The sequence below is a fragment of the Oenanthe melanoleuca genome, chromosome 4 (genome assembly GCF_029582105.1).
Source record: "Oenanthe melanoleuca isolate GR-GAL-2019-014 chromosome 4, OMel1.0, whole genome shotgun sequence".
Classification (NCBI taxonomy): domain Eukaryota; kingdom Metazoa; phylum Chordata; class Aves; order Passeriformes; family Muscicapidae; genus Oenanthe; species Oenanthe melanoleuca.
Genome location: NC_079337.1, coordinates 18,539,947 through 18,557,917, shown reverse-complemented (window position 1 = coordinate 18,557,917; position 17,971 = coordinate 18,539,947). Strand labels below are relative to the sequence as shown.

The 17,971-nt window shown below is 37.1% G+C and overlaps 1 protein-coding gene across 1 annotated transcript in view; it reads right to left on the bottom strand.

Moving 5' to 3' along the window:
* Window positions 1-17,971, bottom strand: part of GRID2 (glutamate ionotropic receptor delta type subunit 2) — a 662,777-nt gene that overhangs the window by 266,508 nt on the left and 378,298 nt on the right. The window contains exon 3 of the mRNA XM_056490497.1: window positions 7,228-7,512. Coding sequence (XP_056346472.1) covers window positions 7,228-7,512 — 285 coding nt within the window. The remainder of the gene's footprint in view (window positions 1-7,227; window positions 7,513-17,971) is intronic.

Sequence of the window (17,971 nt, the reverse complement as noted above, 5' to 3'; positions counted from 1 at the left end):
AACATTTGCAGTTTTCAAATCCTGCAAGAATTCAGTTTTGAATCGTACTGAGGGTTGACACAAATCACAAGATTCTTCCTTTGAGTTTCCTTTTTCCTTTTTTTTTTTTTTTTTTTTTTTTACTGGAAAGGAAAAGAAAAAAAGCAAAGAATAAAAAAGATAAATAAGAATGAAGTTAGAACTAATCCTTCAGAGTATCTGCTGTTACTGTAGCTTCTCAAAAAATAGAAAGGAAGTCAGATTGTGATCAACAGCCTCACTTGTGAAGGCTGACATGGCAATATATTCTATCCATGTACTTTTGACTGTATAACCTGCTTTCTATCTCTTCATTCAATTCCCTTTTGACCACAGTTTGCATTAGAGATTTCCAAAAGGCTTCTATGGGTTGTCTTTGAGTGAAACAACCTCTTGCAAAGAAATTGATTTTCCCTGACTAGTGCCTTCAAATCATGCCAAACTTAAAAAATTATATGTAAATCCTGTACAACAGAACTTTCTATATCTGTGTAGATGTAAGTCTTTATTAAATAGCAACTATATATGTATATATTTTATAGGTCTGCCTGTACAATTCACCAGTTCTCTGATGGTTCTCATAAGCATGAGGAAGTGTGCATCCCCTTCCAGGGAACTGAATAAAGAGTGACAGAGACTCTTTGCAAAAAAATAGAATGTCCTTGCAGGAAAAATTTGTGAATATTTGACAGAAAGTTGGGGTTCAACCTGCAGAAGAGAAGTTTGAGTGGAGATCTCATACCAACCTTCCTGTAGCTGAAGGGGAGTTACAGGGGAGCCAGAGGGGGACTCTGCCCCAGGAACTGTAGTGATAGGAGGAGCAGTAATGGGTTCAAAAGGAAAGAGGGATGATTTGGGTTAGATATCAGGAAGAAATTCTTGACTGTGAAGGGGGTGAGGCACTTCCACAGGCTGCCCAGAGAAGCTGTGGATGTCCCATCCCTGGAGGTGTTCCAGGTCAGGTTGGATGAGGCTCTGAGAAATGTGGTTTAGAGGAGGTGTCCCCTTCCAAGCCAAGCCATTCCATGACTGCATATGTGTTATAAACTTCCTTAAGACAAACCATTCTTTGACTCCACATCAATCTCTTCCTATGAAGAGATTAAAAATTGATTAAAAGTTCAGAACCTACAAAAGTGAAGCTGCTAAACTAAGATTCAGGAATAATGCTTCCTAGCTTTCTCCTGTCTCTCTACTTCTTCTTTTTTTGATTGGTTAAAACTCTCAGAGACAAGTCTTCTTTTCAATTTATAATATTAATTGACATTTATGATGTTATTACATAAAATTAATACTTTTTTCCCAATGGTGATATAATTTCTTCAATTCAGCATGCAAAAATTACTCTTCTCAAAAGTTTCCTCATTTGATTACTGTTCATTTATTTAGCTGCCAAAATATAAACTTACAAACGTAAATTTAATACTTCTCAGAAGATAGAACAAGATGTTGAGAGCAGAAAAATACTTAGCAAACTGTGGCAGCTATCATTACATGCTCCAGGTATTCAAATATTCTTTAAATAAATTGCTGTTCTTGTGATGCAGGCTGCATATATAAATGAAATCTTGTATATCTGTAAAACTTCAAAATAACACCTCTTCTACAGAGTTTTCCCACTTCATAGATATTGGGAGAACATTTAAAGTTTTATTTTGGCCCTAGTTTACTAACACAACACAGGTCTGTCAGACAAAACCTTTGAACACTTTCCCTATTCCCTCCCTAAGGACTGCAACATGAGGGAGTGACAAACACTCTCTTACCTTGCTGCACTTATTCACTTACAGTTCCTGCAATACATTCCTCCAAGTGTTCTGTGGCTGAAAAGTAGAAGCATGTCCACTTTTCCACTAGACAAATTTTATAGAATAATTCAGAGCTGAATCATCCTAGGCTCACCCAAATTATATACTCAATTTGCAGTGGTAACATCAATCAGCAAATGCAAGTTGTGGCAGAAGTTCTCACCTGACACACTCAAGTTACACAGATGAAAATTAATGCTCCTCTTTCCTTATCTGAATGACGTAATAAATACTAATGAAAAAAAAAAAGTTCAGTAATAAGCTTGAATTAATTATATGTTTATTGAGGCACAGTGAAGCAAATGAGTATGGGAAGCTGGCAAAAAGCCAGATGAGTAATAAACAGTTTTAAGACTGTCTGGAGACAGACTTGAGAATATTATAGTCATCAAGCAGCTGAAAACAGCCTCAGGGTAATTATAAGCATTTGCAATCGATTAAAGAGAGCATGATTCTTTTATGAGTCTTTATTAAACTTGCATTAAAACTTAAAATGATTAGAAAATGTTATGGTTTCAAGCACATCTATGTCAGTGGTCATTATATTTATTTCTGGAAAATGTGTGTGCAGGAAAGTGTCCATGGGATCACTTACTCCACAAGGGTTTTAAAGGAAATGCTGGGAATTTGGGGCCCATTCCTACAGAGGAGCATCATCTCAGACTATCACCTCTCTGAAAACATAGAGGGTAGCCTTTCTGCAAGCAGCTCAGCCTCTCAGGTCCCAGGTATAATCCCTGTTTTGCTGGGATTTTGTGCTCCAATTCCATAGAATTATGCTCAATTTACTTGCAAACCACTGCCTTTCTGGGGTAGGGATGGGGATAATGATAGATCTTCTATCTTCACAGTTTCACAGACCTGTTTACTTAAACTGAACACAGTAACACAGCTGTCATTGCTCTCTCCTCAAGATTCTATTCTATATTTGCTCTTTCTCCAAAATCCTCTCTCAGATTGAACTTGAGACACCTTCTACTGGCCAAGAACCTCACACCACTGCCTTCATCCTTTCCTTGTGCAGAAATAATCTGAAACTCTTGTATATGATAAAGGAGCAAGAAAGGAGATCCATGAAGAAGTTTTCTAAGACAGATGCCCACTAAACTCTTTCTTACTGCAAACATCCTGCCTTCTGCTCCAGCCAAGTCTTGACAATTACTTCTTCAGCCTCTGTTTCCTGTGGTGATGCCTCCTTCAGCCTCATAGAGCAAATCCCCTTTGTGATCTTAATGCTTGCTTTTTTTCTCTTCTTTACAAAAGTTAAAATTAAATTATCACCTCAGGGAATGACAAATATCCATTGCCAAATATTTGCAGTATTAGTAGGAAGGTCAAAAAACTGTAAGGGAAGATAACTTAGTTCTGGAATCAGTAAATATTTCATAGCTCTCCAGTGATGGCTGCATATCAAGAGCATGCTGGGATGAAATACAGAAGGTTAGGCCAAAAATTGGGAAAGAGAAGTGGGATTAAGAATTTTTTTTCTTTTAATACAAAATTCAGAAGGGTTTTAAAATGTTACTATCATAACTATAAAAGAATTGGGATTAAGATAAAATTAATTCTCCAGAAAAAAAAAGTCTTACTCCATCAGCCTTTCCAAGAAGAAACCTGCAGAATCTTTCTATCTACTTCAGCAGCAATGAAACATTAAAAATAAATGTTTTCAAACAGCCAGACTTTCTGTCTTTCATCTTAGAAATGCAGAGATACCTACACTGTAAATTGCACAAAATTCACAACTATGTTCTTGCAGTGATTGACTGGTTTCTTCATAAAGAATTTACTACTACAGATAAGTATCCACATTTTTTTCCTGAAACATACAGTAAGCTGTAAACTGCCCAAGAGTAAAACATGAATTGCAAAAGGTTGTCCCTTGTTGATGCACCACAGAGATAAAACCCAACAATATGCTGGGATTGCAGCTCAATCACTCTGCTTATACAGCCTGGGCTCACACATTCTGGTCTCAAATTACTATTTCATTCTGTGAAATGTGTCCATCTTTTTCATGTTGGTTTTTGGGCACTGGCCACTGTCAGGTGTGAGTCTGTGGATCAGGTAGGATTTGCTGTTTCAAACTCCATTTTGCTCACTTTGAACCTGAAACCATTAAAGATTAAGAACTTGGCTAACTTGCTCAAAATGTTTACAGATAGCAGTGGTTCTTTTTACAAATCCAAACTCTGCAATATCCAAAGGTACAAGTTAAATATTTATAGTGTCCATTCTGAAAATGCCTTCACTGAAAGGGTGCTGCTGCTCCTAAGGAGGAATTCATACTGGAGGAGAAACTTCCCAGGCTCCACATCTGCTTGTGAGGAGATAGATGCACAAAACCCTCTGCACAGTGATCCTACACATTGAGCTGAGCAGTCAAGAATGAAGTGAGTAGGAGCTGATTTGGCTGCTTAAATGAAGTAAATTTGGCTTCTGTATACTGTGTGGATAGTAATTTTAATAGCATTTTGAGAAAGGCATCAGTCTACTGCATAATTTTGCTGTATTTCATGCCACCTACTCTTTATTTCTGCAAGAAGATTCTCTTTAATGGCCTTTTAAGAAGTGCAGAATTCTTCTTGAATGCGTTTAATATATCCATATATTAAATTTTCTTAAACAAAATCAGATTTCATGTCCTGGATAGGCCCTAACTTCTTTTACCAGAAGGAACAAAACACACTGAATACAAGGAGTTTGATTTGTATAATCAATACATTGACTGCACTGGGAGTTTGGTCTAGATCATCCTTGCAGAATGCAAGGATTGGGGAAAAGACAACTTGTTCTGATTTTCAAAAGTTCATCTGAATTTACACACTAAAGACACAACTGTAGTAAATTAAATACAGCAACTATCACCTAAGCCTGCTGACTTTAAAATGCTCTTTTTTCTCACATCTCCACTCATTAATTCCTACTGTATGTAGGAGTAGGCTCTACCACTTAGAAAAGACTATGGCTTTTCTAAAGTCTTTACTTAGCATATCTAAGTCAACAGAAAGAAAATATATTGTTGTTTTTTTTTTTACAATTATCAAGGTGTCCTTTGTTTTGCATCAAAATAGTCAGCCTACCTTCAGATTTCTTGGAAAAGAAACATCATTTGAAAACTTAGATATCAATTATTTCAGAAATGCATTTCAACCCCACTTTTCTACTATCCAGCTGGTTATGACTTCATTAAAGAATTGCTTCCTTCAAAGACTTGACTTTCCTTGTCAGTAAAGAACTTTTAAGTAGACTTGAAGTTTCTGAGATTTAGATGTTAATAAGTAGTGTTAAAACAGAACTGAATATACTCATCTACTTACAGTCAAAATAAGAATTTGAGATTTTTAAGGAGGATAACATAAGGGAAATTATTCTCAGGCCTGCAGAAAACATTTCCATTGTAAAATATTCTCTGATAAATATCAATGAAATCAGCAACATAAAATAATATAAAGAAATTGTAGGAAGCAAGAGAAGAATATAGAAATTATTTGCTGCCCTAGGATGGCTGTTGATATCAAGGATTTAGCTTGTTAGAGTCTAAAGAAACATAAACTTTGCGCAGCTAATAGCTCTACTCAGAGTCACAGGGTAATTTAAAAATCAGATTGCATTTAAGGTCATTTTATACATGGTATTAATTCCAAACTATGCACATACACCCCCCACTCCAAAAAAAAAAACCAAACCTACCCCCTCAAAATGTCCAAGCCACAAAAAATAGTTAGAAAGGGGACAGACAGCTTAATTTTTCTAAATGCAGAATGCTGGGTTTTTTTTGCACCTTTTCCTGATATTTGTGATGGTGATCACTAATCAGAGTCAGATCACCAGTCTGTCCTGGTTAGTATGGCATTAGTTGTTGACTGCTGAATTAAGAATGCCAGAGAGGCTGGTGCAGAGACCAAATATTTGTCACAGGTCACATCTAAGGATGATGTGTCACTGAATGAGCTACTGCTCTGAAACTAATTCCCTGCAGGCAGGCATCTGTGTTATGTAAGTCACACCACTATGAAATTCTTACCCAGATATCAAGGACAAAATAACATAGTGTCTGAACTGTATTTTGAAATTAAATAATGAAACTTGAATAATTCAAACCCAGTATTTTTGAATATAATTATTCAAAGATATTAATTATAAAATTTACTTGAGGCTTTTAAACTCAAAAATGCATGCATAAAGATACACCTTAAATGAAATGTTTATAGTTGTCTTCATAGAAACCTGGCAGTTAAATATATAAATTCATAATTTCTGAACAAAAATATTCTCCTATGAGATTTTTAGATTTATTGTTTGTTCTTTGGGGTTTTTTTTTGTGTGTTCCTTAACCCATGGCTGGTGCTTTTAGGTGCTGCATTGTTATAAAGAAGAATTCTTCTATTCATCACTTTCTATTCTTCTAATTTAAGAATTTATTATGTAGGCAGGGAACAAAAATCAATAACACCTGACCTGAATGAACCAGATATTATGTACAGTAAATCGCTGAAGTGAGCATTTTTCTATAACTTAAAGATTTAACTTTGAACATAAATTTTAAAATGCTCATCCAAGCCAGTTATGATTACTTATGAATATTGGATGCATCTGAAGAAAACAGGTCTGGTTGCAAAGCAATTTTTCACAGAAATAAAGATTGTGAAATTTGTTAGATAATCCATCCTACTGGAGAAATCTTTGCAGTTCTCCTGTCAGCTGTAGAAAATATCTGGACCAAAACTGGCTGATTCACAGAGCTGGATGGTGCAGTCTTGTGACACTGCCATCTGTGTCACACTTACTCTATCACACAAAAACCACCAATTCAGCACCTTTCAGGAACACTGAATGAACTCAAAACAGAGGGAATGTTGTCTTGTCCAAGCCCTCCTCCTCAACTTCTTCACTCTCCAGAACTTCTTTCTACATGTTTTATATTTATGACTAGCACCTCATTCTTGCCAAACCTCTGACCTACATTCATCATTGCTTCAGATTCTGGCCAGAAAGTATATGCCAACAAATAGAAGAGATTCATCACACAATAAACTAATCTACAGAATGAAAATCTTACATGTTACATCTCGAATTGTCATTTTATGTTTCCACTGTCCAAAAAAAAATAAGAGAGCCTGCTAAAAACTTTTATGCTTCATAAACACGGGTAGAATAGAAAAATATGTAAGTTCTTCATTTATCAGCTAACTACTCTAACAAAGGCATTATCAAATAAACTTGTAAATGTTGATGGATTTCAGAAATAGATTTCTCTGAGGTGCTGTGAAATGCTGCCAGAACCATAAATGTTCACAAAGCAAAACATGATCTACTGGAAGACCATAAAGCTCTAATGTGACACTTTTCAGCAGGATCACGGGTTTGACAAAAACCACCCTGACAAACAAGCACTTACCGTAGTCATTATCGTAAAAAATGATGAATTTCTGCCAGGCATATTCTGTGACCACTCTGAAGATGACATCATTTAGGTAGACGGGGGGCCGCACGGAGAGCGTGTAGTCGTCGTTGCGGCTGCTCCTGGTGAGCCCGCAGCCGCTGCGCGGCGTTCCGGCCGGGGAGCGCTGGATGAAGAGGTGAGGGATGTGCATGGCATCGGCCAGGGACTGCAGGGAGCCTGCTGACGTGCAGCCAATGGAGCTGACCAGGGCCAGGATGCCTTGGTTCATCAGGTCACAGGCTGCAAGGAAGCACAGCGATACCGGGAGTGAGAGCGGCTCAGTGCGCGCACACACGGTTTATCTTGGTGTTGAAACACAGCAGGTCCAGTCCAGGAAAATATGGGTACATTTTTCATATGGAGTAATGCACACCTAAAATTCATCCAAATCACAAATCTGCTCTACTCACTTTGAGGTGTCTTGTGGTCTAACCTACAAGACTGTCCTGCCTGCTCTATCCAGAAATGAATTTTCCCTTAGAAACGAGACCCACCACTGGAGCCTCTCAAAAACACTAAGAAGAGGTTTTGGCTAAGGAATTAACATGGCCACCCAAGGAGATAAGCACTCTTTAAAGTCTAGCACAACAGCTTCATGAATAATAGCATCTCTGCATTATAGGAAAAACTTGAAATAACAGCTCAGGCTTGCTGTCAACCTTTGAGGAGAACTGAATAGCATTATGTACATTAACTTGTCCAAGGAAAAATTAAGTTTCTTCTGGGATTTAAGAGGCATATGTATATATGATAAATATATATATATATATATCTCACATAAACTTTTCTATTTCTTTAGAAGACAAATAACCTTCCTCCCCGAGCTAGTCTTATAAATAGCAAAATGCTTTCAAAATTCAGTTAACAGTTTCTATACATTTATTTTCCTCATCTCCTTAAAACAGACAAGATGACTGTGGAAAATATAACACCTTTAAACTAACTAATGGTCCTAATAGTTACTGTACACAGCCTTAAGTACAATACCAGTGACATCCATATTAATAAAATGGTGTTTATTATGAATAATGTTGAGGCAATCAATAAATATCAAAGAAATTCATAACCATTATGTCTTAAATTTTGAAGGGTTACCCCATGAATCAGAGTCAAGTGGCTATAATGTGTTTCTAACAAGCTGGAGAGCTTGAATGAAGAAATAACATGGACTTGCAGCATAATTCCCCAGAAAACACCCAAGGCTAAATTTTGAAATAGTCAATTTGTCATTCACAAAGTTACACAGGCAGTTAACCTGCATTTGCACATGCAAAAGAGTTATGGAATGGTAAAAATCAATATGTATTTATATATTAATATCCAATACCAAACTGCAAAATTATTTCTTCTGCAGGACTATTCTGTGCACACAACAGGTGCAGGCAAAAACAAGAATCCCACATGTGAGAATGTATTCACCTAAAAAAATTATAAAAACATATTTTAGTGCCAGACCTGTTGTCTCATATCATGTGGCTCTTACTCACAGTGAGTAATATTTTACTTTGCAAACACACCTATTGATTTCAATGGCAATATTTGCAGTATGAGGAATGGAATTCCATATTCAGGCCCACATGAAAATTGACTTTGATGCCAAAGGACAGCACCAGAGGTCACAAGTGCAGAGAACCATCTTCTCCTAAAGCCAGAGCATTATTCTCATTAAGAGACAGAAATCTGGAACATTCAAGGGTGTTTTCCCAGGGGCTGCTGATGCTGCTGCTGAGGCTTTGTTCCTGGTGAGCCCTTCCGAATTCCTTCATGCAGATAAATTTGGGAGAGAGAGCATTCCCACACAGAGCTTTCAAAGAATTTTGGCTTAGGATAAAGTGTTCTCTCTGTTACACACTCTGAACACAGCTCAGCTTCTGGACTTTAGGCTAAAGGTAATACATTTTTAATAATTGCAGGTATTCTTTTTCAAGAAAGTATCAAATATGATTCGTAATGGGACAACAAAATTATTGGTATCTCAAAATTTTCTAACATTTGAAATATTTCAAAACAATCTTAATAGCTATTCATCTTTTATGCTGCTTGCTACAGTCCTTTATCATGACTTTCAACAAAGATAAAAGGCTTGTAAAGTTAAATTTTTAGGGAGATGCTGAATTTCTTCCTTGATACGGTTTTTCTGTATCAAGGACAGCAATATCTAGGTTCCATATCCCAGTGACAATGCTACTGCTTGAGACAAAAACTACTTTTTGTTGATGTATTGCTAGCTATTGATAGACTTTATGTGAATAAAATTAATGATAAATTTTGCAAAAGCCTGCTTTTAATCCAACAAAGAATTAAGTTTTTTGCCCCTGATGTCACTTGCTCAAATAAAATATGGTGTGACCATCCAGTCTCTGAAGCCTGAATTTTAAAAATACAGCCAAGTCAAAATGCATTATAGAAATTGCTTGAAAATGTCTAAATTTCCAGGCACACTTTCAGACCTTGAATAACCACTCCCTGCAATGCCATGAAGTGGGAGACATGCTTTTTTATGAAAATTGTTATTGAAACACAAAGAGGAAGAAAACAGCATGGAACATTCTGCTCCACAGGACCAAATGTTAATACTGGCAGACAAACTGAATAAAGGATTAAACTCTTCTCCCCTGACAGTGCATCACACTTGTTACAATAGCCTCAGGACCTAAGTTGCCCAGGCATCCCTGTCTTCCATGATAGGCTTATGAGAATTGTGCATGCTGGATTGGGACAGTATGCACTCAATTATGTTCAAACAGACCTTACTCCTGCACACTTAGATATTAGCTAATACACAGAGAGTTAGCTGCTGGAGAAGGGACAATATCTCAGAGGCAGCTTTTGCTAGAAAATCAGTGTCTTGAGTTGAGAGTTCACCTCTGATTCAGACAGACTGGATTATTCTTTGAACAGAAATATAATTTCTGCAGTATATGCACATACAAAGTAAAGCCTGTGCAATATGTAAAACCATCCTCTACTATATTAGCTATTTCTCAGCCAAGAAGAACTTGTGTTGTCTTCAGCAGAAGAGTTCATTGGTAAAAAGCACAAGACTGAGGTCTATGTGCTTTCTTAAGACTTTTCTGCCCCTCAGTAACAATATTAAATTAAACCTTTTAAATCCTCTGTTAAATTCTTTTCCTACTTTTCCAAATCTTTCAACTGTATCTTATCAATGGACTAAAAGCTATAGCTCAAACATATTTGAGATCCTGGTTGCATTCCTTTCCTGAGCCTGTAATATCCAAGTTTTGTATTGCCCCATCTGTGTTAAGAAACCCACATACTCACATATGTATATATACACTTGACTGCTATCTTGGCATTCAAAACTCTCTTGTAATTTAATTTACTACAACCTCCTTGGTTGGTTGTATTTCCAAGCTGGTATTTAGGCTACTGCCAATATGATCAAGGAATATTAGTTTGCCATCAACTAGAGAAATAAAAATATTGCTGTGTCTGTAAAGTCCTCAGTCATGCCTGTAGAAATGCCAAACTCAGATGGAGCTGTACACAGCTCCACTGCAAATGTAGCAAAGGAAGAGCAGAAGTTCACTAATAGTGTTTCTAAAATATTGATTTATACTATAAGCTACATTTAAAAAGAAGTTGTCCAAACATTAGTTCACCCTTACAATCAACATGTAGCAAATGTTATTAACAACTGCATCTTCACCAGCTAAAGGAATAAAACTGTTCACACTATTTTAAGCATTGCATAGAGAGAATATGAAGAATACCAGTAAGATGACTTTAAATGCTTCACCATTATATATATATCTGTATTTAGAGCATATATCACACATGCTGGCATGCACTCAGCATCACATTTAACTCTCCAGCTAATATTGGTCTTTTCTCAAAAAGCAAAGTTTCTGAATTTTCAATGCTGGTGGGCCAATTGCCAATAACAAAAAAGCAATCTTTTAGAGTAAAATCTCTTGCTAGTTTGGCAGGCATCTAAAGAAAATAAAAAACATAATTTTGTGGTTAGTAAGCGCTTTTTTTTTTAAATAAAAAGCAGAACCAATTCAATTTGAAATAAATAATTTACATCTAGGCTATCAATTTGTACAAGCATTTCCAACAAAGCAGAATTTAAATGGCTATGGTAACAAATGTATCCCTAAAATGTGTTCACTCTAAAAGGAAACAATGGTAGGTCCTTAAGTAACTAGTAGTTGCTGTAATTTAAAAAGAAAATTAAAAAAAATAAATCTACAAATATGAGCAAGTTAAAAACAAATGTAGGAATAAATTAGAAGTGCCAAAAAAAAGAAAAAAAAAGGACTACTTAGATTTAACTATTGCTATGAAAGTGAAAATTTTCTTTCTTATTTCTCCCATGTTCTTCTGTTAATAAATCACAACACATCATCCTCATCTACTGTGAAATTATGAGCCAAAGCAAAAAAAAAGTAGTTAGGATCTCTAGAGACTTGGATAGCAGTCCAATTTTGTTCCCACTTAAACTGCTGGTTTAACAAAGTCAGACTTGCTCTTAACACTGTTTTTTGAAAATGCTAAATGCTGTGCACAAATAGTGGTTAGGGTTCCTTTAAGCAATCAGACATGTATTCTGTGGTCCTTTTCATCTTCTATAATTCAGAAACTACCAGGCTCCTTCCAGAACTGTAGCAGTGTTTGACTGAGATGATGTTGAGTGAACAAAAATTAGATCTAAATGGTGTTCCCAGAATGAATCATGGTCCCCCAACATCATTCCTCTGAATGTCCCCTTCAAAACTGACATCATTTCAATCTCACTGCTCCTGGATGTTTTCCACACATTATCCACGTGGTGTAAAGCCTGCAAGCTATTTATCTGAATGTGAATCTGGGGGAGAAAATCTCTCTTGACTGATATCTCTGGTTTGGGATGGAGACTATAGTTTGTTACCCTGTGCATGTGCTCAATGTTTTGAAAGTGCTCCAAGGACTTTGTCACCAGGAGGGCTTCATACATTTGGGCCAAATTTGTTTTCCTTTGATTTATCTTGAAGGTGAATACAGTCTTTCCACAGAAACATTTTTTATCTTCTTACTATCTTTTGGACACTGTACAATTCACCACCAGAGGAGTCACAGGTTCCCTGGGAGAATACTCAGATTAATTCCCTATCCCATCCAAATGTCTGGGAACATACAACCTGGTCAGAAATTAGGAAAAAATAATCTATTCCATAGGAGTCTCAGGTTTTCCCTGTACAGCAGCAATGAAGAGAGTATTAATTGATTTATTAATGCATCCCAGAAAGTCATTGCCTCTATTTGTACTAATCCACATCCAAATCAAGATACACAGCTGATTCCAGGGTCAAAATACCTGAGCCCCTCTAAATGCATACTAGGCAGCTTCTGTGTAGCTTTGAAAATATAAGCTATTATTTCTTGTTTATTTTGAGAATATGTTGTTGGCTGCTCCTCAAATTCTTTCTGAGCTTCAGGGTGCTGATGAAGACTGAGGGACCATAGGATGCAAATTCTTTGTTGCAAAGGGTAATGAATAAGGTTAAAATCTGCATTTCTTTCACTGTGGTGTTCTGCTCCCTTTCAAAACAGAATTTTTTTTGTCTTTTTCACCTTTAAATGCTCCCCAAACCACTCATGAATACATTGCAGAAAGATAATGTTTTCACAGGAAACCAGCCACGAAAAGTGACAACAAGTTTACACAGATAAACTACAGGTCTTTCTGTTTGGTGTTCATAATCACAGGTGCAAGAAGTAGAATGAAATGTGATTATGAGATCCATGATCCAGTGAGATTAACCTCAAATTTCCAATAGATCTTTTTAGTCACTTTTGGATGGCAATTCTGCTCTTGCAAATTATTTTTCCTTCATAACACAATGGTTCATCCCAGACTTAGAGCTGAATTATTTCTAGAAGAGTGACAGCACATTTTTAATATATCCTGAAAACTCTTCAGAAGGAAATAAGGATAAAGTAGGGGGGAGGGGAAATTATTGACTGGATTTTAAAGAATATTCTCCTCTGCAATGCAGATAACAGAGTCTGTCCTGTTCCTTTTTTAGATAAGGTTATAGAATTCCACTTCATTTATATCTTCTCTGTAAATATTAGTAAAAATTTCCCTCCCACTGCTCCATATACACAACTTGGACTAACAGTATTTTAAATTCACTTGTAATTAACCTTTAAGGGATTTTAGTTTGTCCTGACTGTAAAACAAACTTGTGTTTGAGCCTTAGCAGCTGTGCTTTCTAAGGCTTGGGATTTCTTTGTTTGGGAAAAATAATCCAAACTTCTGATATCTAAAAACTACTACCAGAAAGAACATTTGCATCTCTGTAGCACAAAACACCACAACCACTTTTCAAATTTTTAATGCTGAAAAGCATTTGAGAGCCTTTTCTGGGTAAGACATCTTCTGTATACAAGCTTTGCCAATTATGGTAGCATTAAATCCATCACATTAAAATGCAATAATTAATCTGAGCCTTGAAAAAATAAAATAAAACTCTCCCAAGTTTGGAGGGAAGCAAGATTTATACATGAGAGATATTTTGATGCCATGGCTTGCAGGATTCAGTTAGAGGGCTTGAAAGAATCACAGATTACAAAGGCCACCAAACAGAAAGAAGGCTCCACAAGTTCTCTTTTTGGACAAACATCCTGATGTATTTACTTTTTCCTGCACACCAACCTGCAATTCTTCCATTCAACTCTACAGAGACACAAAGAGGATGGGTGTCTTGCCAGGTTAGCACATCAGGCAGAGAAACAGCAGTACAACTTCTTATATTTTTAAAATCTGGTTTCACCTGGCACTTAACAATTGCTCCCAGGCTTTGTCTCAGTCAAATTATGGGTCCTAGCTTTCAAGAAGCCTGAAATTTCTAAAAAATAATTAGAACCATCCCCACCATTTTAAAGAAGTTACACAGCCACAAATCTTCAGCTGAAAAGTGGCTGCCATGTCTGATAGGATGTAAATCTGAATATACTCCCCAAAATGCACAGGGCATTTTCAGGGTGCCTGTGGCTGAGATGTCAAGAGGCTTTAGTATTGATAGATCTGGAAAAAGGAGGCTGTGCCAGGCAGCACTGTTCTAGGAAGGTTTGAAATGTGTACTAAGAGGTGAAAAGGGGCAGGGAAAGAAGGAAGTTAAAATCAATTAAGGCTAGGCAGTGACATACACTGGAGAAAAGGCCAGATATACACCACAAAACTGACCTCTACAGTCCTGGCATCCCAACAGGGATGCTTGTCTGCAAAGGTAACGTAGCCTATTGGAAAATAAGAAATGCAAGAAAACCAGGCACAGACGGCAACAACGTCTCCAAAATATTCTCTTTTATTTGTGCTGAACTCCCAATGACACAACACAAATCTCATCTGCTGCCAGCATTCTTGCTCAAAGCGTTGCATGGGCAACTTCCATTCACCCATTCAGCAAAATGAAAACTTTCCATTTGAAGCACAATCATTGGTAGATTCCACTTGATTACCTAATTAATGATGAAGGACATATTACCTCAGTATAGCATGACAACTTCCTCCATCCCTTACTTTGTTCCTTCACCCTTGCACAGTTTCTGGATCTTTTATTTCCTTAAGCAGCACTGTTTGAGGAGTTACTAGGCAGCACATACTCTCTGATACCCTTTTAATATCAAGCTTGCTGCTGCAGAGCAGACAATAGCTGCAAAGCAGCAATTATATGGAAACAAAAAGGCTGAGTCTTAAAGCAGCTTAATATAAAATTAAATACAATTTTATCAAAAGATAACATCCTGATAAAATCACAAGGATTTACTCTAATTCTGTGTTCTCTGCAAGTCTGTGTAGAAGCACTGAGGGGAAAAAATATCAACAACAAAACCTCTTAAAACCTTGAGCATCAGCACTTCTAGTTTTTTTTTTTTTTTTTACTTGCTCAAAATAAACCAGGGTAATTTTCTTGTTAAGAGGATAAAACACTGAACTTGATATTTGACAAAAATTACAATTTCCTTGCCCCCTATAAGTCAGACTGTCTTGTTTTTTTTCTTTCCATCCTTTCTATCTTGGTTCTAACTTTCCTCCCTATCTGATTTTTCCTGTACTGAGCATCAGAACATTGACTTTCCTCTTCTCATTGCCAGTCCTTCTCTCCTTAGAAACTACTGCAGACAAGCAAAACAACTTGTTTTTCCTCTTCTGACCACCTTGTCCATCTCTTCTTTTCTCGTTTTCATTTTTCCACTACCTACTTCACGCTGTTGCCTCCAATGCCCAGAAACAAGATGAAGAGGATTTGACATTGGACTGAAAATCTGAAGACTCATGCCCTGGGGCCAGCTCTGCCATCATTTTGTTGCATGACTAATTTGGGATTAGTAATCTGATTTCCCTTATGCTTCACTGATTATCATACTTTGACACCTTTGTAAAACACTCCTGCATGATCTAAATAAAAGAGATTACACTTGTGTTCCCCACACCCATTTTTTCAGGGTTATAAGACCCTGAATCACATTGCATAAATCACATTGCCAGAAGTTCCTTTACATCTCCTCTCTTTTCTGCATTGTTTCATAGCCCCCCTTCTCTTGCCCAAACTATTAATATGGAGACAACAGGCTCTGCTGGAGAGATACAGTGGGAAGCACAATACCACAGCCTAGTCCAGGGCAGACAAAAGAACACACAGCTGGTAGCATTAGTTTAATTGGAAGCCCTACAATGGGAAGAGCTGCCTGTGCTGCCCTGGATGAGCTTGGCATCCTTCCAAGCAAAGATATTACTGAACAACACTGTTCAAAATAAATCCATCCCCCAAACAAAAAGAAATCTGGGAACAGTAATCTGGGAGAGTTTTCTTTCCTACAGTGCAAACAGCAAATATTCAGGGAATGTTCTGCTATGGGGACAACTAAGCAACATTTTTCATCTTTTAATGGGGCATTGTAGACAGAGTATTTCCTAAGCCAAAAAAGGTATACATTTATTTCTTAAAAGAAACCCCCCAAACAACAGAAATAAAATGAAACAAACAAAAAAAGAGCCAGTTCTACCAGGTGAGTAAATTAAACAGCGCAACTTAAGAGCAAGCAATACAAAGGCCAGATCTTGCATTTGACACAATAAAGGGAAACAGGCTCTACATCAAGATAAAGAACTTTGTATGAGAACAAGCAGAAAGCAATGGAGGTGGCACATCAGTTGCAGAAAAATACATGGCTGTGAAAAAACCGAGGAGTCTGTAGGAGTTCAAAACATCAGTTCCATTAGCAACTTAGCCACTCAAGAAAACCTCAGATGAGTCAAAACAACTATCACCATTATTATCTGCTAAGAATAGACATTGTGCTTGTTTCACTGACTGACACACAGATTAACAAGCATGATAGGAATAAAAAAATCAACTACCTTTAACTTTTATTTTATTTGCAGCTCTGAAAGTGCTTTTCAAAGATGCTCAGCATCTTCATCTCTATTTCACAGAACAAAAAACCCAGATGTGCCCAAGAGGAGTTTCTTGTCCAAGGTCAAAAAGCAAGGCAAGAAAATTGTTTTCCATGCCAAACTCAAACAAGCACAAAGGCTGAAAATAAAGTTCTTTGTTGCAGCTTTTTATTGTTTGTTTTGTGCATTAGTGTGCCATTGACAGTGTTTTATGTTCTGAGCCCACTGTAGCAATGCTTTATGAAGACGAAACATTTTGAAGACAGGCAAGGCAGCCTAGAAAACAGGATTAAGTGACAAAGACTTTCAGATTCACAGTGACCCCAAAGCAAGACCACTGTTGCTTATGAGAAAATTTTGAGACACGAGCATGAAGGTGATGGAGAGTAAATGTGGAAAAGGAAAGCAGAGCTGTAGGTAAGATACAAGCTATTGATGGATAACATAAAATGCCAGCAGCAGACATGGAGAGTGCATTACAAGCAGAAGTATTTGATAAAGGAATAAACATTTTGCAAGGAAAATTACAGATGAGTGTTCAACAGAAGGGAAATTATAAGGTATTGAAGTAAGGGGAGACAGGGTGAACTATGCACTGAAAATTCAACTCATGATCATGAGATGTGGAAAAACATACATAAATACTCATATCAGAGGCCTCCACCATCTCTGCTCATATTACTTTAAAAAACTCTCCATATGGTTTCTCACACCTGATGTGCAGTGTGATTGGTTCTAACAACACCAGACAAGGCAAAGATTCACTAACAGCTACGCAAGACCTTGAAATCCAGAACAGCATGCTGACAAAGAGCTGAGGGTGCAATGCTGACACAGTGAAGACAAGAATTCAGAAATGTTAAAACAGTACCAGTGAAAGGCATGGGGACAGCAAAAAAAGGGAACACAGGACTTTGTAAGTAGCAACAATAAAGGATTATAATGAGGGATGACATCAGCTTTGAGGTAATAGAGAAGGATGTTAAATGTTAGCAAGAGATGAGACAGTAAGATTTGCAGTTGGGGAGTAATAAATCCATTTAGATACCAGGGAGGAGGAGGATGCAGTTTGCTGCAATGTGGGAGCAATGGAAGACAGAAGATACAGCAAGGAGGACAGTGACAGTGATCCTGTGCTGTATCTGCTGAAGTGCAAATAGCCAATGCATTGACAAACGTGCCAGCTAAAAGGGCACTGGAGAAAAATCAACTTGGGGCATGTTACAGACAAAGCAGCAGCTGGGCTTGGCAGCAGCTTCAGCATGTGAAGAGAAGGAGAGAGAAGACAAA